The sequence below is a fragment of the Oreochromis aureus genome, linkage group 1, assembly GCF_013358895.1.
Source record: "Oreochromis aureus strain Israel breed Guangdong linkage group 1, ZZ_aureus, whole genome shotgun sequence".
In the NCBI taxonomy this organism is placed as follows: Eukaryota; Metazoa; Chordata; class Actinopteri; order Cichliformes; family Cichlidae; genus Oreochromis; species Oreochromis aureus.
In genome coordinates, this window is record NC_052942.1 from 29,887,852 (window position 1) to 29,908,907 (window position 21,056).

The following is a 21,056-nucleotide window of genomic DNA, read 5'->3' on the forward strand; positions in this document are numbered from 1 at the left end:
CCAACTTTTACCCATTGTGTACTGTTGTATGTTTATTAGGATTTTTTAAGATATGACTCTATGCTTTGTCTCATTTTCTGTGAGCAAGTATAATAGCACATCTTCACACTGTAACCTCCCCTGTACATGTTCTACCCTCTGTCTTTTAGAAAGCCTCTATAGGTTCTCACACTCTATCCAACCAGCAAATTGTAGGTGGGATACAACAAATTTATAGCTTTGCCTGTGTGGCTGCTTATAAAGATGGCAAAAATATTCTCTGAGATTAAAGATTTGGAAGATGATGAAGAGGAGGAGGACCATTGGTCATTCCAAAACAAGGCCATAAGTCGCCAGCCAGTAACTGGAGAAATATGGACGTCAATTGATGTCAAAAAACGGTGAAACTGATTGGCCATCTTGTGCGTGGAAATGAGCCACCTCACATCACTGCCAATATGATGCAACCAGCGCTATTACGTGAGGACATCAATTTGGCACAAATAGGGCATTTGTCAAATGGCTCTGAATTGTACACATAAATTGCAAATTTCAAACAAGTGAATATCAATAGTGATCAGAAACCATGCTTCATTTATTTTTCTTCCAACTAAACATGGTTGTCTCCAGCCATATCTTGGTTAGGGTCTGAACAGAGGTAATTTTGTAATTTTAACCATATATGTGGTCTGTATTGTTCAAAATTGGAATAAAATAAACATCTGTTCAGGATTTTGAACTGTTATGGGTATTTTGATTAATAACAGAATAATGCAGGAAGTCCCCCAGACCTGCCAACAATGGCTGATTAACAATAACTTGAAACAAGGGTACAAAAGACAAAACCAGCTAAATGGAATTTGGCCATTACTGGTTAATAAAACGCACCTGTGCCTTTCTTGCTGTGGAAAAAAACAAAAACAAAACAGGCCTATTCCTTCATAAACAGGTTGTACAAAAGAGCTCATCAGAATAACTAATTTAAGCCCTATGATCTAAACTCAACAGCAACAGTTACACAGGGATTAGAATTTCCGGATAAATAATCTGGTTGTTGGTTTGTTTCAAACTGGTGGAAAACCTTCTGCATTGCCGAGGAATCACGCAGGGACATTCCACTGCCTGGAGTCCATCCAGGGTGTGATTTCACACACCAGGGGGTACTTCTCCTCGCTGCCTGTCCAGGGCTAAGATTGCGTGTGATACATGGATGACATTTCATGGCTGATGCAGACAGAGTTCTGAAGCCAAAGGAAATGATCTTGTGTGGCTAGATATTACTTTAAATGTTTACAGTGCACAAGTTTGTTTTTGGTAGCCATTTTTCCAAATTAACAAATTTTGAATACTCAAATCATTGGTGTTAGTTTAAGGTCATAAAATAAAACTTCCAAAATATGAGTGCTGAGGTTTCACCTTCTGTGTATGTAATTTATAATAGTGTTGTCAAACAAGCACTGTTGTAGTGACCCAAGAGACTTACATTAGATTAGTGTATTTTTAGAAAGACGGGCATCAGATTTGGATATCTATCTTGGCCCTACTATCATGAATTTCATCTTCATCTTTCATCTTCTGATTTTATGCATGCACATCTGCAAGCATAAGAGAACAACGATAAGCGCACTGGCGGGAGCCTCGGAGCAGAGGGGCCAGGAATCTGTGCCCACTAATCCCAGTGAGGGACAGAAGATGTTTTAGCAGATCTCCTCTGGTACACATGAGTGGCCCTGGTTTTCAGATGTTCCCACAACATCCCGGAACTGGATAAAGAGAGGTTGACACCTGTTTGCTTAGCACCAGACTTTCACACTGGCAAGAGCAAGTCAACTAAATAATCGATAACAATGCAAGCAGAGATGGCTGCAGCTCTTCCTCCCCTGATGGTATGCTAAGACATCACAAAATATCAAAAGCAGGATGTGAAATCAGGCAGAAAATAGCTGCATAACACTGAGGGGAAGAATACTATACTACTAAGTAAAGTCAAAAGATTTTGAAAGTGAGACCGTTTGCTTTTCCAGTATTTTTCCCCCTTAGTGACACGTTTTAAAGCAGTTTTATATTCACTAAACCTTTATGACACCTCAAACATTTTTTTGAGAAAACGTGTTCAGAACATGCAATTGATTTCAAAATACTGCAGATAAAGTTGACTTTACCAGTCGTTTTAACTTGAGAACATTTTAGACTGCTTGGTTTTATATTTCTTTTTTTTAAATTTAAACTGATGTCTTTTGTATAATATGTTAAACAATATTTGATTTTTTTGAGGAGATTTGTGGGGGTTGTATCTCCTGACTCGAGGAGCCGGTGGGAATCGTACGTTAAAACATCCAGAGCAGCGCAGCGTATGCTAAATCAGGCAGACAGCTGACTCAGCACCTGCCCTGTTGTCTATGTGCTCACTCAACAATGCTGTTATCCCCTGTGACAGGACACAGCCTCCGGGCCCAACAACCCCTCACAACCCTCTGAAAATCCTCCCTCTAGCCTGGACCCTGGAATTCTTACAGACACCCCTGATCCTGATATGCCCTTTTTGTCTAGTCCCACAAATATAAGCAGAACCATGAGTGTCACGCTAACAATGCAATTTCAGTACTACAGAGTCGTGTGGGCAAAAAATGCACATGGTCAATTAACACAGACTGAGTTGACACAGTTGTGATTCTCTTATTCTATAGCTTTTGTGACAAAGTTGTAAAGTACCACTGTTATTACAAAAAGCTTTTTGTAATAACAAAGAGTATTTTTAGTTATTAAAAGTCACCGAAAGAGTATATTAACCTTTCACATAAATGTGTTTTAGGTCAATTCAACACCAGAGAGGTCCTGTTAGATTTTTGATAAAGAATCTGCAATAAAACTCCAAAAATAGAAATTCCAGTTGGCTTATTTGGGATTTGGGAGGGTGGTGCTGTGTAAAAACAACTGTCAACACCCATTACCAGTAAAGAGCATTTAAAAAAAAGTCAGTTGTATTTAACCATTAGAAATCTTTTATCACTTTGAAGTCACGCTTGTGAACAAATCTTAGAAATTGGGAAAAATCATGAAGTGTCATGTTGATTAAGAATCATTTTGAGCATTTTTTCTAAGCCACTGGGTTTCCAGGACTCCAAAGAAAGAATAGGGATTAAATAAAAACAAGGAATAAAAAAACCCACCTTACTACATAATGCAGTCCAGCCCTGAACCAGAGCCTAAAATTCAAATACTCAACTACATTGTATAATGCAACAAAGGTGTTCGTGTTAGCGGCATTTTCTACCCTTGAGAGACAACTGAACACCTCCATGAAAATATAAACAACTTTATGATACACTCTTTATTGAATTAAATCACATTTCACAGTAAGTAAGTTATGGAATACACCAGAGAAAAAACACAAAAACTGGGCATTATTAACATTTATTATATTTTTGCTCACTTAAGCTGTTGGTGGTTTCAGCTTTTATAACAAGTGGCAACAGGGACACTGGTTTAACCTGTGGAGTAGTTTTTTTAATTAACTGTATTAGCATACTTCAGTATGTATGAATAGAGAGTCGTGTCTGTGAACTCGAGAATCCCTGAAGTCAGCTGGCACATGGCTTACCACATGCTCTATAGTAAACAGAATTCCCTTATCACTCAAAGAAAGATGAGAATTTGGGGGGAAATATATTGATAGTATCACTATAACTCTTTTTTGTGAGATTTTAATATTTCCATGTATTGAATCATCTTCATCAAAGTGGGTTGCAGGGTTGTTCCCGGGATAAAGGATTTTAGTAAAAACAGCAAACAGTGCAATGATGAGAAATCTGCAGGTTCTCTTTAAGCATAATGACTGGCGACAGTAAACCGTAGCCATGATAACTGCTCTGATTTAGCTCAACACATGCACAGACACGTCCAAAGGTAGTCACGGCATAGGCTGCACTGCTTTAGGCCCTCAAATGCTACAAACCTGCAATCCTGCACCTGCCTCAGGCCCACATGGTTTACCTCTGTAGTCTCACAGAAGAAGAAAAACTCTAAGAAAGGAGAAATAAAGGGACACAAAGGAGGTGCAGGAGAGAGCTTGATTATGGAATGAGAGGAACCTGCATACCAGAAGGCCAGACAACATAAAATCTCCACTCCAAACACATTCTCAGTGAGACTTTATGATCTCCAGAGGGAGCAAAACTATGTTCTTTGCTGGGGGGAAAGTGCATGCCAGCACCTGCACCTGTGTGCTAGCTGAGACCACATATCAAGGTATATGTCAGGATATTCTGGTTCATAGGAACCTAAAGCTGCCTTGATATACCATGATATGCCATATTGTTTCTCTGCTGAAAAGCCACTTTTGAAATATTTCTCACATGTGTTTATACTGAAAAACAGCCTTCAAGGCATAAGCCAAGCCATTTTTTTCCTATTGGCATCTCGTATGGGATCCCATCATATTAAAGGAAGTGGAACACTTACAACAGAAAGAATTGAGTAGACAAACAGCATGGATATAAAATTGCTTATGTGTGCAACTGAAATGAGAGCTATTTCCTTCTACCTCTGCATGGGCCCCAGGAGGAGGAAAGGGGAGAGCCAGTGGTCAACAGAGGTCTCACTTTCTAGGAGCAGCTGAATACCAGAAGAGCTGACAGGTATGTACATATTGGAATGTGTTTCTCAGCCACACCTGTGGGAAACACACCCACCAAGTTTAGTCTCTCTCATCCCACTGGCTGATCTCCACCGTGATTGACAACTGGAAGAACTATTTGGCTCTGGTCCTCAGGAGCCAGGGGGCAGGTATGGTAAGTTCTGAAAACGAACCAATGGCAGCCTAGAAATCCTCCAAGCCAGGCGGGGCTGTGGTGAAATAAAACTCATCAGTGGGGTGTGTCCTCAAAAGTTTGTCAGCAGTCAAACAGTGAAGGGCCACTGCTACAGGACCCCACTTTGACTGGTTAAGACTTAACAAGTCCTTCGCTGAGTAAGGATCTGAGAAGCCGGCAGACAAAGTAAAGAAAGACAGAGAGGGACTTTTTTTCCTCGGCAGACTGACTTCCTCCACGGCTCAACAATGGGAGTGAAACATCAGAAATCTTCTGCTCCAAATCTCGAGAACACCACCTTCAGGGTCGGGCTTTTGAGGCAATGGATGCCAGGTTCATGCGGTTCATTTTCGGCAACTTGAAAACTACACAAAGTTTCAACACTTTCTGGAGTCATTTTTGTCCTGAGAAATAGGTACTTTGTCACAGTTTAACAGATTAAACAGATGCTTTTCTGGTACTGTGGTCACTCACATCTCCTTATCACTTTTCCAGCCCAGCTATAGATTCTGTATCCGTTGGACGGAGAACTGATAAGGGCATGTGCATGACATTACCTACAGATACTGAAGAGGTAACATCTGAGCCACAGAGCCTGTGGGGTAATTCAGTCATTGAGTTTATTGCTGGTGAAACATGCTGAAGGCTAGTTTCTGTGCTTTCTGATTTATGTTTGCGTTTTAAACATGTTGAGAGTTGTTAGAATGGATAGAGTTTCACGTTTTAAAATGTGGTATTAAAACAAGGCATGGGGTTTGTGCGAATGTATAACCATCTACAATAACACTTATTTAACCTTGCAAATTTGTGATCCGTCTATAGTGACTTAAAAAAAAAGACTTAGTGCCAGTTTGGGGCTATGCTGTAAGACTTAACACAAGAACAGCTGAGTTACAATACTGAAAGCTTGGTTTCCTCGAAACAAAGTTTAGAAAGCAACAGGGTCTCAGCCTGACATGACACAGCATGACTAGCATAATCCATTGACTGTACATGGAGAATGACATAACTGCTGAATGTGGAAAAAAAAAAACTAGGTGAGTAACTTGAATGTGATGCGTGCCAGCGTACTGACATGACTTTCACACCCACAGACACTTTTACAATTTAATTACAGCTGAGTGGGCCTGACGTAAGGATCACACTGCATAAGAACTATAGGAGAACGAAGTGTGGGTTTTAAAGGTGTTGATACAGAAAAAAAACGTATGCGATGACTTACTGTTCGCAAACTCAAATATTCAGGATGGTCAAAGAAGTTTCATGCACATTCTAGTACTAATCAAAAATCTCATGACTTTTACTTTTAAAAAGCAGTTTGAATTGATCGTTTCAAATGACAGATCCCTCCAAACACCTGAGAATTTTCAGCTTCTTTTCCTCGTCTTTTAACTCTTAAAATCTATGATTGAGAGAGCCTTTTATATTAGAATGGGGTCTTATTTGCTGTTTTCATCATTGTCAAATGTGCTGATAAATGGCTGTGCAATTCTAGGTTTGTATGACTGCAAGCTTCAAATATTGCAGATATTTTACAGCCATAACTTCGCATAAATAAAAAAAACAAAAGTATAAATACATTGAAAGTGTTGAGTCATTGCATGTGTTGACACTTGTCGCCAGATTTATTGCCAAAAGATTGTAACAGCTGGTGGTTTCTTGCTTTACACTTATTTGTTACCTTCAGTCTTTAAGTTAACTGTCAACTTAGAGAACAAAAAGTACACAACATCACAATTTTCTTGTAAATGCACGCAAGCGCACGAACACACACACATACACACAGGAGGGCTCACAGTGAGTTGACAAGTGTTTTGGATTTACAGTACTGGGTGTATCCAGACTGCTTTCTGCCCCTCAGGCATCTACTCTCTCTACACCTCTGTCCTGTCAAGCACAACAATCTTCCCACGGCTGCTAGCGCTTAAGGTCACTTCCTTTGCTTCAGCCCTGCTTCAACACATTCTACCTCTCGGTTTACATATTAACCCAATACAAAATCAACTACACCAACAAAATAAAAAATCAAATCAAATCAAATGATTTTACAATGTGTCAGTAATTGTTAAATGCCATGAATAAAAGCAAATTTTATATATGAGAACATGCTGTTAAAATAAGCCCAAATGGCAGAATAATAAGTAATTATCACCTTATTCCCATAATGATATAGCTGTGATGCACACGTACACACTGGGGTACCTGTGCAAATGATAAAGTATGCAAAGTATACAGAGTATATAACAAATAAAGACTTAAGCAACACACATGATTTTAATAAGTGCATACTGAGTAGAGTAAATAGTGCAAAATTTGGTTCTGCAAAACCCTATAAAATTTGAGCAGGAAAGAAATCTTATTGCACATCAAATTGTGTATTGTGATGTGCAAGGCTGTAAAGATTAGTACTTTATTTGCCCACATAAACAGGGTAGCTGAAATGCCAAAAAACAGCAGGGCTGATAAAGGCATGGCAGGCTGCTGTGCTTAAGACAGACCAACCATGGAAGCACTGAGGTCCCACAGCTTCTTGGCTGCAGCATCATCCAGGGCCTGTGGTGCTGGTTTTTTGGGAGCACAGTCGCTGTATGGTGGAATGAAGAAAAGAGATAAATCATGAAGATGCTCACACAGTGTGGTTGCAAACTGCTTGTATTAAAAACCTTTTACTCTATTGTTATTTATCTCAGCTAATATTATCTCTGTTAATATTAGAATAATTAATTGGTAGGATAAGAGAATTTCTTTTTCTACTGTGATCACATCATTTTTCTCCAGTCAGATGTACTTGCCTGTAGTAGAGACCACTGGAGTTTGCCAGGCTCTCGTCCACAGCGCAGTAGATGGTGGTCTGGGCTCCTTCCCGGGGATTTTTGACCAACCTCATGAAGACCTTTGCTAGCATTATCTTCCACATAGGAAAGGAATTAAATAGATGGCGGCCTAACTCTGTGCGGATCACCCCCGGATGAAGACTGTACACGGTTACACCGCTGCCTAATGAGAGGTCCATCAGAAAAAGGCGTGCATCAAATACCGCACTACTGTTAAAATCATGGTAACAATGCTCATTAACTCAAGATACAAAGATAGAAAACAAAAACAGGAGGTGAAATGGTTATTTGTAACATACTGTATATTATACACATGTCTGAACTCCTGTCACACTACCGTTCAGTCTTGTAGCCAGTTCTTTGCCGAAGAGAACGTTGGCCAGCTTGCTTTGTCGGTAGCTCTTCTGAGGGGTGTAGTCTTTATCAATGTTAATGTCATCAAAGTGTATCTGACCTGCAAGAAATATTTATTTTCAACAGGTATGACTAAGAAATATTTTCGGTTGTTTGACTTAAGCACCAAAATTTTACCTCTCTCATGCGCCAGGCTGGAGACAATCACAATGCGACTTGGTGCCGACTTCTTCAGCAGGTCAAGGAGACAGTTGGTGAGAAGAAAATGTCCCAGGTGGTTGACGCCAAATTGCATTTCAAAGCCATCTTCGGTCTTCCACTTAGGACACATCATAATACCTAACAAAATTTTTTTTTTTAAAAACAAGAAAGTAAGAAAATTACAAAAAAAATAAAAACATACAAATAACTAATTTCTCAGTGTCTGTCAGTATCATTCAACCCCAAATGACTTATTCTGCCCTCCCAAAAATCTGTATGAGGGTCCCACAAAGATGACAACATTTAACTTCTACTAACTGACTAAGGTAGAACTGGTGCAATACCTGCATTGTTAATGAGGATGTCTAAGCGCTCTTCATTCTTTTCCACATCTTTGGCAAGGTCTCTGACAGACTGTAGCGAGGCCAGATCAAGCTTCTTTACCACCACATTGCCATTCCCACTCTTCTGACGGATCTCATCTGCTGCAATACGGGCTTTAGTCATGTCCCTGCAGGCCAGGATCACTCTGGCCCCTTAGAAAGAAAAGAAAAAAAATACAAAAGCAACTCATATTTACATGTAAACACCACAGAATGTGCAACCAAAGTACTAGTTGAGGTTAAAGATTTATTTTTACCTACTGTCATTGCACTTGTTGATACTTATTATTTAATATTCTATCATTTTTTTTTGGTTATTACTGAATGGTTATTGTATAATATTCTTCATTAAGTGCCAAATGTCCAAAACAGGACTGTAGATAAGGTTCATTTTACACATATATAGAGAGGTTTAATTAAATCATTTTTGGCAGTGCTACACTTAATTTAAAAAAAAAAATGTTACAAAAAATTGTCAGCAAGTCTTCGTGTATGAATGGCATGTTTAAGGTAATGTCAAACTATCTTAATCATATTGAAGTCTGGATTTTGACTAGGGCAGTCTAAAACCTTATTCTTTTACTTTGTGTTTTGAAGCCATTCAGAAGTGGACTTTCTGATGTGTTCTGCATCACTGCTCTGCTGTATAACCCAAGTGACCTTGAGCTTCAGGGACAGACTGATAGCCGGAGAGCAGAATTCATGGTTCCAGATATGATGTTCTTTTTATGAAACGTTGGGTTAGTTTTCCACCAGATGCAATGCAACTCTAACATTCCTATGAGTTCAACTTTTTTCCTTTTGTCTGTTCACAAAATATTTTCCCAAAAGTATTTGTGATCATCAAGTAGTTTGTTTAGTTGGGTTTTTTGTGTGTGTGTTCTTTTTTGTTAGCAATTTTTTTTTGTCCAGACTCTTCCTTATTCTTGAATAATGAACACTAAACTTAAGTGAGATGAGTGAGATCTGCAGTCCTTCATATATGTTGTTCTGGGTTGTTTTGGATGAGTCACTGATTTGCTCTGGGAAAAATTTTTGTCAGGAAGGCCACTTCTGGAAAGGTTCACCACTGTTACAAACTTTCTCTTCGTGCACAATGGCTCTAACTGGTTTGCTGAAGTCTCAAAAATGGCTTTCCAACTGTTTGCAGACTGTTAGATATCAGTGACTTTGTTCCTCAGCTGTTTCTATAGATCGTGGCATAATGTGATGCCCGTTGACAAATTTCTTCAATTTGTCAGACAGGTTTTATTTAAGTTATTTCTTGACTTCAAATACTTTGATTTGTTTACTTTAATGTTGGTTGTTTTAGTTACTCACTTTAACTTACCAAGGGTAAGTGGTTTAGACCAGTGAATCTCCTCTGTCTGTCACTGTACAGATGTTTATCTGCAGTGTGTCTTTTTTCTACACAATATAGAAATCCAGCTTAAACTGAAATAAGTTGCGAAATTACTGAAAAACTTCTGGTAGCTCATTGTGCAGGTTTTTGTTAAATAACAGAAAATTGTCTGTTTTCTTTGTTTTGTTTTCTTACTGTGGACCCACTGTAAAAAAAAAAAAAAAAAAAAATTCTAGAGCAGACTGAAAAAATAGGAACTTTTCTATCATTTAACTGTATATAAATTAATTCATTATTTTAGTGTAGCATGACGTCATAGGCTGTAAAACCTATGATGATGCAGTTTAAAGTTAAGGTTAAAATTTATGCCATCCTTCACCAAAGAAGTCAAGCCAATTCTGGCCCTCAGGCCTTACATTTGACACCCCTGACCTACACCCATGTACAGGATGTGAGACACAGCCTTTGCATATGTTTTTTGTTTTTCTGTACTTTTCTTTAACAAACAAACATGGAGGGTTTTACCTCTCTGGGCCATGTCCAGGGCTGTCTCTTTCCCAATACCAGTGTTGGCTCCAGTGATGAGGACTGTTTTCCCTTCCAGCCTGGCCTTGCTCCGACACACTCCTCCTGCCATCCATCTGCGGAAGGCCAGCACGCCTACCCCTGACAAAAAAGATATTTATGCTATGAACAGGGTGTAAGAGGATATTCTGAAGACTTTTAATTTGACCTTTTACTACAATATCTGTTATGTTTGTTCTAAGCTAAATCAAGCAGCTACATGTAGTTATATATTTCTAGAATTTCACACCTATGAGCAACAGCAAGAATCTGTCATGACAGAACAAAGTACTTACCTGATCTCCTTTCATTACCATATCAAATATCCTACCAAATGTGCAAGTTAACATAGCTTAAACAGTATACATTTAATAAAGAAATAGGCTTACCTGCAACAAAGACAACAGTGAGACAAGTTGCATGTCTCTCGGCGAAGTCCTTAACAGCCTCTGCGTAGTTTTGCATTGTTTAAGCAATTCTGGAACTTATATAAGGAGCAGACTTGCAGTTAAGTATCTGTTTTTGTGGAAGGACTTTACGTCAGCTACCGCAAACAACGGGGAAAACGACAAATACGTGTTTTCCCGTTTCGTATTTTGTAATGACAAACTAGCCGGAAGTGGAGGGCGTGGTGGAACTAAACGGAGATTTTCAGAATAAGCTTTCGTTTAAATCAATCATTGGTTTAACTACGTGCATTTCCTTGCTGTGTTATTTGTTTTTGTTTTGGGATTTGTTTAAGCTTTCAAGTACAGTAAATGTTTGTTTTGGCATTGTGGGGAAATCTATCTGGTAATTTATATAAAAGATCAGAGTGCAGTGTGCTTGTGTAATAGCATGCCACGCAAAACACACCCATCAAGAGACAATAGGGCGTAATGCAGCAGCTTGCTGACTCATGTACTCTATTTATTTAAAGAATTACTTAAAGCAGCCATACAGCTTGTGCAGGCATGCTCTAAATGTCAGGTAAAATACATTTTTAAAAATGCATTGCAAAGTAGAACCTTGGTTATGTGTTATTTTGTTATGATTTATTTTTGTTTGTTTGTTTGTTTATAATGGTAGTAATAGTTAGTACTATTATGTGCTCAGGATACACCGTGTACTGAATTACGAGCATCTGTTTGCAGTGAGTTACTCCCACTCATCTGACATGTCTCACAGGGATTTTCAAACTAAAACACCATGTAAAACAGATTTATACAATTTTAGTTAATAATTTGGCGTAACACTGTCATCAGTAGCAACAGATGAAATTAAACTGGTAGTCATCTTAGAACTTTGAACATTAGTGGTTGATTTAACTATTGATGAAGTACATTTGTGCCATGAAAATATAATTTTACTAAAAACTTTTACTGATGCAAGTAATAACATATAGCAATAATTTTGCATGCAAATGAATCTACTTTGGAACTCAAAATTCACTTGACCTCCCTTATTTTATTAAAATTCGTTTGTTTATTGGTTTCCAGCTTCTTTTGTTAATCCCGTGCACTTATTTTGAAAGGGGAAAACTTGTTGTAATGCTCTCTTATTGGTTAAAATCTCGGTACAACTGGTTAAGCGTATTTCTTCGCTTTGTGGGTCCAAACTTGTATTAAAATATTTTAAATTACGATAAAAGCTTAAATTGGGTCTTGTCTGTCTTTATATTACGTTTGAAAGAAGTGGGATTTTTCTTTTCAAACAAAAAATAAACAACAATGTCCCGGAAGTTCTTCATGCTCGCGCCACGTCAGAACTACAAACTGTTAACATCATTGTAACACTGAAGAATAGTCTGTCTGCCTGCACCTTCTCTTTGTTTTCACGATGTTGTATTTGTCACTCACCTGTTTGCTGCTGTTGAATGCATTTGTGGTGTCTGGGACTGAGATCACATTTGAACTGCCTGACAATGACAAGCAGTGTTTCTACGAGGAGCTGGAGAAAGACGTGAAGTTTGACATAGACTTTCAAGTAAGTTCCTCGAGCTCCATCACCTCAGTGTGTGCATTTAGCAGATGCTGTCAGACTAATTTTGAGGCTGAAGTTTTTTTTTCTCCTGCTTCCAGAAATCAAGAACAAATTTATAATTATCTATTAATCGTAAAATAGCGCAGAATGCATGTTTTGATTAACTTAAATTTGGCTCCGTTTTTTAATCAATTGAAAACATGTTATCTCAGAGTACTTTCCGTTTCAAGATAAAGACTTTTAAAGAGAAGCCCAACAATTCCCAGAGGAACAGCTGGCACACCACACACAGCCACATCCAATAACTTCAATATATTTAACAGCGACGCAACGTTGCAACTTTCTTTCCATCTATATATGTTTTATTTTCTTTTAGGTTATTTCAGGGGGCAACTATGATGTGGACTGCTTCGTCACAGATCCTCATAACAGTGCCTTGTATAATGAGAAGAAGAAGCAGTATGACAGCTTCTCTCACACCACAACTATGAAGGGAGTCTACAAGGTTTGCTTCAGCAATGAATTCTCCACTTTTACACACAAAGTAGTGTATCTGGACTTCCGCCACGGGAATGAGGAACCCATTCTGGACAGCATGAAAAGAAGCACAGCTCTGACTCAGGTCAGTCTAATTAATGAACACGGTGCTTTCAGTGTGTCACCTGCAGTTTGTTTTTTTAAGAACATGCTGGATTACTTGATAGATAATATATTACCTTAACAATGTTTAAACATTGCTGCTTTCAATTAGACAAGCATGCCTTGAAATAGGTATTAACATCCACAAGGGTGTGGAGAAGACAGAACTGCAATGTCATATTACAGACGTTTGTATCACGATTTGAATCAGAAAAAACAGGATGTATTTTGACATGAAAAACGAGTACAGACATATCAGTTATACTTAGTAAAGCAATAACAAGTAATCTAAAATTGGTATAGTATTTTTACTGCTTTAAAGGTGTTCATATAATGTCCACAAGGTGGTGCAAGAGTTATTCACATTAAGGTCACAAGGAAATATTGTATTTGAATGCACTCTACTTTCCTCGAATTACACAAATCACTCAAAAGAGGAAATGTCAACAGTTTGACAGCATTGCTACTTGTCAAAACACAGATTACAACATTTGATAAGCCATACTTTATTTCTCAAAAGAGTTTGAAAATTCCTTTGATGCATTTCTTGTTAACCACAAGAAATGTATCACAAATAACCTAAATAAGTAGAATGGTATGTAGGTCAGTAGAATATAGTATGACATAACATATATCTTAAATATAATAAAGTAAAATAAATATTCATTTAAATAAATATATTAGGTAATAATAGCAAGTATAGCTAATTCGCAAAATATCTGAAATTCAGCAGAGCTAAAACAGAGAGTGGCTTATTAAATGAAAAAAAGTGGTATAAAGTAGCAGATACCAGATTAAAATCAATCAATGTAAAAGTGTAAAATGTAGTGCACAGTACAATAAAGAAGTTGAGTGTTTGTTGTTAAGAGTTGTAACTGTGCATTTCATATCAGAGTATAGGATAGCATAGTGTTACTACTCTTTAGTTCAAGTACTGAGACCTCCAGGGTCAAATGTATCGTAAGTTTATGTGACTCTGATCTGTGCAATCCACCTTCCACTGTACATATTGATGAATTTCCATTAATCTTTCTGTTATCAGTTGGAGTCATCTTGTGTCGCCATTCATGAGATCCTGAAGGTGGTGGCTGACTCACAGACATGGTACAGGCTGAGAGAGGCACAGGATCGCACAAAAGCAGAGCACCTGCTGGAGCGCGTCACCTACTGGTCCATCGGAGAAACCGTCCTGTTGTTTGTCATCGGCATCGGTCAAGTCATGATGCTTAAGAGCTTCTTCTCTGACAAGAAAGGCTCCGTGGCAGCTACCACTTAAAAACCAAGGTCTCAGTGTGCCCTCAGAAACTCAAGTGGAAGCTTGGTAATGTGAACAGATATTAGCACATAATGTTAGTATTTTCATCAAAGCCAATGGTAAATGGATAGATCAAGGGGTTTTCACATTCCTGTCGGGCAAAACTTGAATTCAGTTTTCACACAAGTTGTTTTTGTTCAACAACTTTCTACTGAAAAGAAACACCACTCATGTCTGTGTTTAAAATGCAGTTGACATCTTTCAGCCTTTAGAGACTTTATTTTTATAGAGGTGGACGAGAGGGCATGTTTATTTTGATCTGCCTATTAAGTAGCCTAGTTTCACTTATAAAAGCAGCTTTGTGGATTTATATCATCTGTAGTGAAAGTTGTATCACACATAAAAACCAAAGAGGAATTGTGTTTAAATTTGAGTTTTATTTGTTGTATAGCATCTGTTATGTGTATTGTTACCTTAATTTATGTGTGCAAAATCATTATGAGCTATGAGAGCTCCGTTTCTCTCATGTCTTTGTCTGTTTCATACAGAGTGGCTTAGACATTTGTTTTTTCCTCATGTCAACCAAGTTGAAGTTTACTGTTTTAATTTAAATACATATAACCTGATATATACACGCAACTACTGTTTTTTTTTTTTTTTATTGGATTCTCATTTCTCATTTATATGTTTTACATTTTCTTCACTGGAAAGTGACCAAGTATCAACCAGATATCATTTTTTGCACAAATAGTTTCTTTGACATTTCCATTCGATTTGAAGAATTTGAAGATTTAAAATTATATATTTTTTAAATACGGTTGTGTAGGTTGTCAGTCATCCAGGTCATGATAGTCTCAAGAACTTGAGTGGAAGGTAACTGGATGTCTTTTTAGGGTTCTTCAAGGTGTTTCTCACCTCTCATTTTAGAGGCTTCTTCAGTTCTGACCAAAGGGTTTTCAGATGAGATGTGAAACATCTTCATTAACCCGAAAGAGGGTTACTTTCAGCTAATTATGAGACTAATCATGCCAGTAAGTTTATAGACATTGTCAAATTAAAGTTTGGAACTGAGTGCTGTGATGTTTTTTTCAAATCCAATGATACTCGATGTTATTTTATTTTAAAAAATGAGAGATTAAGCTATTCTGACAGTCTTTAATACTTTAGGTCTCCATTAATGTTTTCCAGAAGCTTCATTGGAAACTCTAATCCTAATGTGCTGCCACATTAAAAATGTTTTTATGCTTATTGCAGCTAGACTTGAATATTTGACTTTCACTGTGCGTAATGCTATATGGAAATGTGGCAAATTAAAGGAAAACTCAAGACGAAGTGTCTCAGTAGGGTGTTTGGCCATCATGTGCCATTGCCTCTCTGCTCTTTGGCAGTAAATGTCCTGTGGAACTCACTGCTAAAATAAGTCAAGAGACATAAGATATGATTTACATAATTTTTCAAACTTATCAAATCATCAGTGAGCCTTCATACTCTATTTATTGGGCAAACGATGTTTGGGGGGGGGGCAGTAACATCAGGAAAGAAGTGTTTAAGCATGTAATAAAAGTGATCACTGAGAACAATTATTTGCAATGAATCCAAGTAGTTTGATTGTAGTTTGAAGTGAATTCAAACTCAGTAAAATGTTTCCATAGGCATTAAAGACACTTGATCTCCTTAGTGTAGACAGAGGTTGGTTGTTTTTTTTTAAGTTTCTTAGTGATTACTTTAAAATTTAGGAGCATGTGTGACATCAAAAGTAGTTTGATAGTGAATAAATCTAAAACACAGAGAAAACACTTTTTAGTATCTAGCAGATGAATTTTTACCCTGGAACAAATTTATATTATTTATCTTTTCATATTTCCTATGTTCAGATTTTTTTCTTCTATTTTTGCTAAGTTCTTTTTAATTATTATTCTTTAAAGAAGTTCCGCCTTCAAAGAAATGAGAAGACATAGATGTTTACACTCTACATTTGCAGTTTATGCGGATTACGTTGGGGCTTTTAATGTGAAAAACCACACATTACATACACATGGAGCGTGTATACAGCCGTCTACTCCTGTGTTTCAAATGAGGAAATAGGAAGAAGAGTTGAAGTGAACTCTTCACTTCACTTGGCTCCACTGGCCAATCGGGGCGAAGCGGTCTTTCTCCAAGCTGACGTGGGTGGAAGTTATTAGCGCCGACGTCCAGCGTCATCAGTTTACCGGGCTCTACAGGCCTTACGTTCATTCATTAGGAAGAAGCTATAGTCCCAGTGGACCAGTCGCTGACCGTAAGTAACCACTAGTATACATGGCGGGATACCTTAAAGCTCTGACTACAGTGTCGAGGAGTGCCGCCGCTGCGCTGTCGCAAAACCCCGCAGTGGTCTCACCGGCCGCCGTCTGCCAACACAGACTGCAACAGAGGAACTGTAAGTTTACAGTCGACAACATAATGAGTCAAAATGAAGTCATCATAACATTAATGTGGTTACGTGACATACACAGTGTGGCAGAGTCATAAGTTATAGCGTACGACTGGACATGGAAATGATAGAAACAGATGAGAAAGTCGATGTTGCTGTTTGGCAAGTATCCATGGGTGAATCATACAATGTAAGATTCCACGAATAGTGATTCAGAGCTGTTTCATTATTACAAAATGACAAATAAATAAGGTAATAACATAAAGAAAAGCCAGTGTGGTCATGCTGAATAAAATATAAAGAGTTTGTATTCTAACGTGAAAACAATAAAAAGGAAAAAATAATCTGTGTAAGTTTGGTGCCTGCCTGCTTCGCTACTTTAGTCCACATGCTGTCAGGTACAAAAAGGGCTTGACGGGTAATAAATGATATCAGATCACTCTTATAATCCGAAGGTCACTGCCTCAGTGAAATCCAGCTGCCAGGAATGTAAAAATGATATGCAGGTGTCTCAGATGATAAAAGTAAGCCAGTCGGGTCAGAGATATTCAGAGCTCGATGGCTGGCTCCCTGAAAGTGACACGAATTGGAAGACTTGGAGTCAATTAAGAAGTATAATACAAAGCTGTGAATACACTCCTAGCATCGAAATCTATTTTACCTTTTATTTACACAAGTGTGCAAACTTAACCTTTCCCCTGTCCCAGACTCTTACAGCTTTAATACAACAGTAATGTAACTTTAAATTTTTTTAGATGCAACAAAGCGTATCAAAGTGGACCAGCCGGTCGTGGAAATGGATGGTGATGAGATGACTCGCATCATATGGGAGTTCATTAAAGAGAAGGTAAATCAAACACTAGCTGACACTTGACGTGTGAAGGAATCAAAATGTTTCCTCGTAACTCTGCATGTATGCATTTTTGTGGTTTCTGTGCCAAATTATCCTCAGGCAATTAACACATTGACATCTTGCACAGCTCATCCTGCCCAATGTGGATGTTGAGCTGAAGTATTTCGACCTGGGTCTGCCCTACAGAGACCAGACCAATGACCAGGTCACCATAGATTCTGCTCTGGCGACTATGAAATACAACGTGGCCGTCAAATGTGCCACCATCACCCCTGATGAGGCCAGAGTTGAGGGTAACTTAGACTCAGACTTGTTTTAACTTTGTGCAGATTCATTAGAATTAGAGGTATTTGAGTGCATTTTAATTCTAATATATTTACACGAATTAACACCTTGTTGTGCTTCTTCATTTAGATGAAGTGTTTATTATATTTTCTCCTCAGAGTTTAAACTAAAGAAGATGTGGAAGAGTCCCAACGGGACCATCAGGAACATCTTAGGCGGCACAGTTTTCCGTGAGCCAATCCTTTGCAAAAACATTCCCCGTCTTGTTCCTGGATGGACACAACCCATAACAATTGGCAGGCATGCTTTTGGAGATCAGGTAAACAAAAAACAACAAGACAAATGTGCATCTTCTCTTTCTGTCCAAACTGAAAGCAGCACAGACTCACATACCAGCGTCTGACTGTCTCACAGTACAGGGCCACGGACTTTGTCATTAACCAGCCTGGAAAGTTTAAGATTGTTTTTACCCCAGCTGATGGAAGCACAGAGCAGGAGTGGGAGGTGTATGACTTCCCAGCAGGAGGTTGTGGGATGGGAATGTACAACACTGATGAGGTAATAGTAACTTTCTTTATAGGTTTTGTTACATGAGAAAGATAAGATACTTTGGGACACTCTCCTTGTTTTTAATTTAATGTTCTATGATGCTATTGATCATGCAAGTGCTATGCTTTCTTTGCTCAGTCCATCAGTGGATTTGCTCACAGCTGCTTCCAGTATGCCATCCAGAAGAAGTGGCCCCTATACATGAGCACCAAGAACACGATCCTCAAGGCCTACGATGGCCGCTTTAAAGACATCTTCCAGGACATCTTTGAGAAGTAAGATGTACTTTAAAAAGAGAGCAGAGCAGAGGTATCTGAGAAAGCTTCACCTGCTTTGGAGGTTCTTAATTTCACTGAAACCCCCATGTTTCAGCTTGTACCATTCATCAGATTCATCATGGCCATAAGCTGAAATGTGCAGTACATGTCGCTGGGGTAACCAGCTGGGGTAAGACACACAGCAGTAGAGTATTAGACCTGGTGCTGTTTCTGATGCTAGAGGGAAACATTCTTCACTGAGCCATCAAAATGTTTTATTATTGGTTGTTTAACATCGACAAAGCCACTGAATTTCTCTTTGACTTTGTTTTCCTTTAGAAACTACAAGCCACAGTTTGACAAGCTGAAGATCTGGTATGAGCACCGTCTCATTGACGACATGGTGGCCCAGGTCCTGAAGTCCTCTGGAGGATTTGTTTGGGCATGCAAGAATTATGATGGAGATGTCCAGTCAGACATTCTGGCTCAGGGTAAGTAGATTACGGTTGGATAATGAGTATGTTTGCAGAGCTCCCAATGCTGCATTATTTATATGTGATTTTCATGTTTTCGTGATTTCATGCTGATGCGATTTCCTTCTAATGCCATGTTTCTGTTTGTACCAGGCTTTGGTTCTCTGGGTCTCATGACATCAGTGCTTGTGTGTCCCGACGGTAAAACCATCGAGGCTGAGGCTGCCCATGGCACTGTCACCAGGCACTACCGTGAACACCAGAGAGTAAGGGCCACTGAATCAATCTGAAAAGACTCTGAGCTTTGACTATATGTTAGGTTATGGGTCACAGGGAGTTTTAGGGTTTAGAGTTTAAAAGGTAAAAATGTTCAATTTTACTGGAACTAAAATTCAAATTTTCACTCTATTTTCTGTTATTCTTGCAAGCTTCTTATGCTACTGACCTAACATGAAAAGTATTTACACCTGCAGTTTTTTGTTTTTTTTAAATGACCAACGCTAACATTGCTTTACAGGGAAAACCAACCAGTACCAACCCCATTGCTAGCATATTTGCTTGGACCAGAGGGCTGGAGCACAGAGGCAAACTGGATGAGAATCCCAATTTGATAAAGTACACATCTTATTAGTGTCATCTACTCATTTGACATATATAATATATTTATACAGTCTTACATCATTTTAACTGCTGTTGCACTACAAATTCTCTCCAGGTTCTGCCAAACTTTGGAAAAAGTCTGTGTGGAAACGGTGGAAAATGGTATAATGACCAAGGATCTTGCAGGCTGCATCCATGGCTTGGCCAAGTGAGATTATATTTTCATTTCTAATTCATATTGTAGAGGGTTTTTTTTTTTATATTTACACATAAATACACACTTTATAATTTGAACTAATCTCTGCACTGTCTACCCTCTCCATTGTAGCTGCAAGCTAAATGAACACTATGTCAACACGACAGACTTCCTTGATGCCATCAAGACCAACCTCGATAAAGCTCTCGGCAACTGAATAACATTTAGAAGACAATAAGATTTTTGTTAATGTAGCAAAAAAACAGGCAAAAACTGCTTGTAGATTTGTTTAACTAACATTTTACCCTCTTGTTTGTATGAATCTTTGTATCCAGTTTTGAAGCTGCTCCGCAATACGTGCCTTTATTTAAAATCTGTATATTTTTTTTGTTTGCCTTTTCCTATTGCCACATTTGTACAAATTAGTGAATTTTTATAATTAATTATTAATGCTAATATTCATTTGTTATGGACGTTTTAAAGAAGTTTCAGGCTTTCTCATTAAATTAGAGCATATCTTCAGGGAACAGCAAAATTTGGATATCATTACGTTAACGTCACATTGTACTTAATCAGCATGACTATAAAAAGAAATTGTCATTTAATTACACTTCGTGTGTGTGGAGTTGCCTTTTTCTGCTCATTTGTCAGGTTGGTGCTTTTATCCTGGGACAGAAAAAAAACAAACACTTATCAGCACAGACTGTACAGAATCATTTGAGGAAAAGCCACCACATGCATTTCTATTGCACATTTTAATTTCATGCACTTGCTCATATGAGCTCCTGTCCAGCAGTGCATTCATGCGGTGCTGTATGCTCATTTTGTAGCCATCATATGCACCCTGCAGTGCATAATGCTGAGTAGTGTTGTACCAGCAGGGGGCCAAGCCTGATGGGAGTTTTGGCAAAGCTTTTAGCTGTGCTGGCAGCCACGGTGTATGACCAGCAGATGTCGACATGGTCACAGTCATCCAGTCGGTTGCTGTAACGTCTATGCATTATGATAGTGCTTATTATGAATATTTCTTTAAGGAAAAGAAAACTGGGTTAACTGGTTCACTGTTCCAATCTTAAACTGATCATTGGCTAAAGTGCACCTGCAGA

At 38.3% G+C, this 21,056-nt stretch overlaps 3 protein-coding genes across 3 annotated transcripts; 2 read left to right on the top strand and 1 right to left on the bottom strand.

Annotated features, from left to right (window-relative positions):
- Positions 1-6,392: 6,392 nt before the first annotated feature.
- si:ch211-107o10.3 (uncharacterized protein LOC407663 homolog) lies at positions 6,393-11,079 on the bottom strand. Its single transcript, XM_031732801.2, has 7 exons — positions 10,858-11,079; positions 10,430-10,570; positions 8,524-8,715; positions 8,156-8,317; positions 7,962-8,078; positions 7,583-7,787; positions 6,393-7,374 (listed from the first exon to the last, which is right to left on the bottom strand). Exons 1-7 carry the CDS (start codon positions 10,931-10,933, stop codon positions 7,278-7,280), a joined length of 990 nt encoding a protein of 329 aa, XP_031588661.1. The 5' UTR covers positions 10,934-11,079; the 3' UTR covers positions 6,393-7,277.
- Positions 11,080-12,190: 1,111 nt separating this feature from the next.
- Positions 12,191-15,577, top strand: tmed3 (transmembrane p24 trafficking protein 3). Its single transcript, XM_031732802.2, has 3 exons — positions 12,191-12,433; positions 12,807-13,052; positions 14,112-15,577. Exons 1-3 carry the CDS (start codon positions 12,287-12,289, stop codon positions 14,343-14,345), a joined length of 627 nt encoding a protein of 208 aa, XP_031588662.1. The 5' UTR covers positions 12,191-12,286; the 3' UTR covers positions 14,346-15,577.
- An 826-nt stretch (positions 15,578-16,403) lies between these two features.
- LOC116314698 (isocitrate dehydrogenase [NADP], mitochondrial-like) lies at positions 16,404-20,560 on the top strand. Its single transcript, XM_031732800.2, has 11 exons — positions 16,404-16,743; positions 17,493-17,584; positions 17,718-17,883; positions 18,034-18,194; positions 18,290-18,433; positions 18,563-18,699; positions 19,021-19,172; positions 19,308-19,420; positions 19,672-19,769; positions 19,870-19,962; positions 20,083-20,560. Exons 1-11 carry the CDS (start codon positions 16,623-16,625, stop codon positions 20,165-20,167), a joined length of 1,362 nt encoding a protein of 453 aa, XP_031588660.1. The 5' UTR covers positions 16,404-16,622; the 3' UTR covers positions 20,168-20,560.
- The last annotated feature ends 496 nt before the right edge of the window (positions 20,561-21,056 follow it).

Excerpts from the sequence above, each read along its gene's own strand:
- si:ch211-107o10.3 (XM_031732801.2), bottom strand. The coding sequence starts at position 10,933 with ATGCAAAACTACGCAGAGGCTGTTAAGGACTTCGCCGAGAGACATGCA. Across the intron at positions 8,716-10,429 it reads CCTGGACATGGCCCAGAGAG|GGGCCAGAGTGATCCTGGCC; the intron begins GTAAAACCCTCC and ends TTTCTTTCTAAG. Across the intron at positions 8,318-8,523 it reads CATCCTCATTAACAATGCAG|GTATTATGATGTGTCCTAAG; the intron begins GTATTGCACCAG and ends AAATTTTGTTAG.
- tmed3 (XM_031732802.2), top strand. The coding sequence starts at position 12,287 with ATGTTGTATTTGTCACTCACCTGTTTGCTGCTGTTGAATGCATTTGTG. Across the intron at positions 12,434-12,806 it reads AGTTTGACATAGACTTTCAA|GTTATTTCAGGGGGCAACTA; the intron begins GTAAGTTCCTCG and ends ATTTTCTTTTAG. Across the intron at positions 13,053-14,111 it reads GAAGCACAGCTCTGACTCAG|TTGGAGTCATCTTGTGTCGC; the intron begins GTCAGTCTAATT and ends TTCTGTTATCAG.
- LOC116314698 (XM_031732800.2), top strand. The coding sequence starts at position 16,623 with ATGGCGGGATACCTTAAAGCTCTGACTACAGTGTCGAGGAGTGCCGCC. Across the intron at positions 16,744-17,492 it reads CAGACTGCAACAGAGGAACT|ATGCAACAAAGCGTATCAAA; the intron begins GTAAGTTTACAG and ends AAATTTTTTTAG. Across the intron at positions 17,585-17,717 it reads GGGAGTTCATTAAAGAGAAG|CTCATCCTGCCCAATGTGGA; the intron begins GTAAATCAAACA and ends CATCTTGCACAG.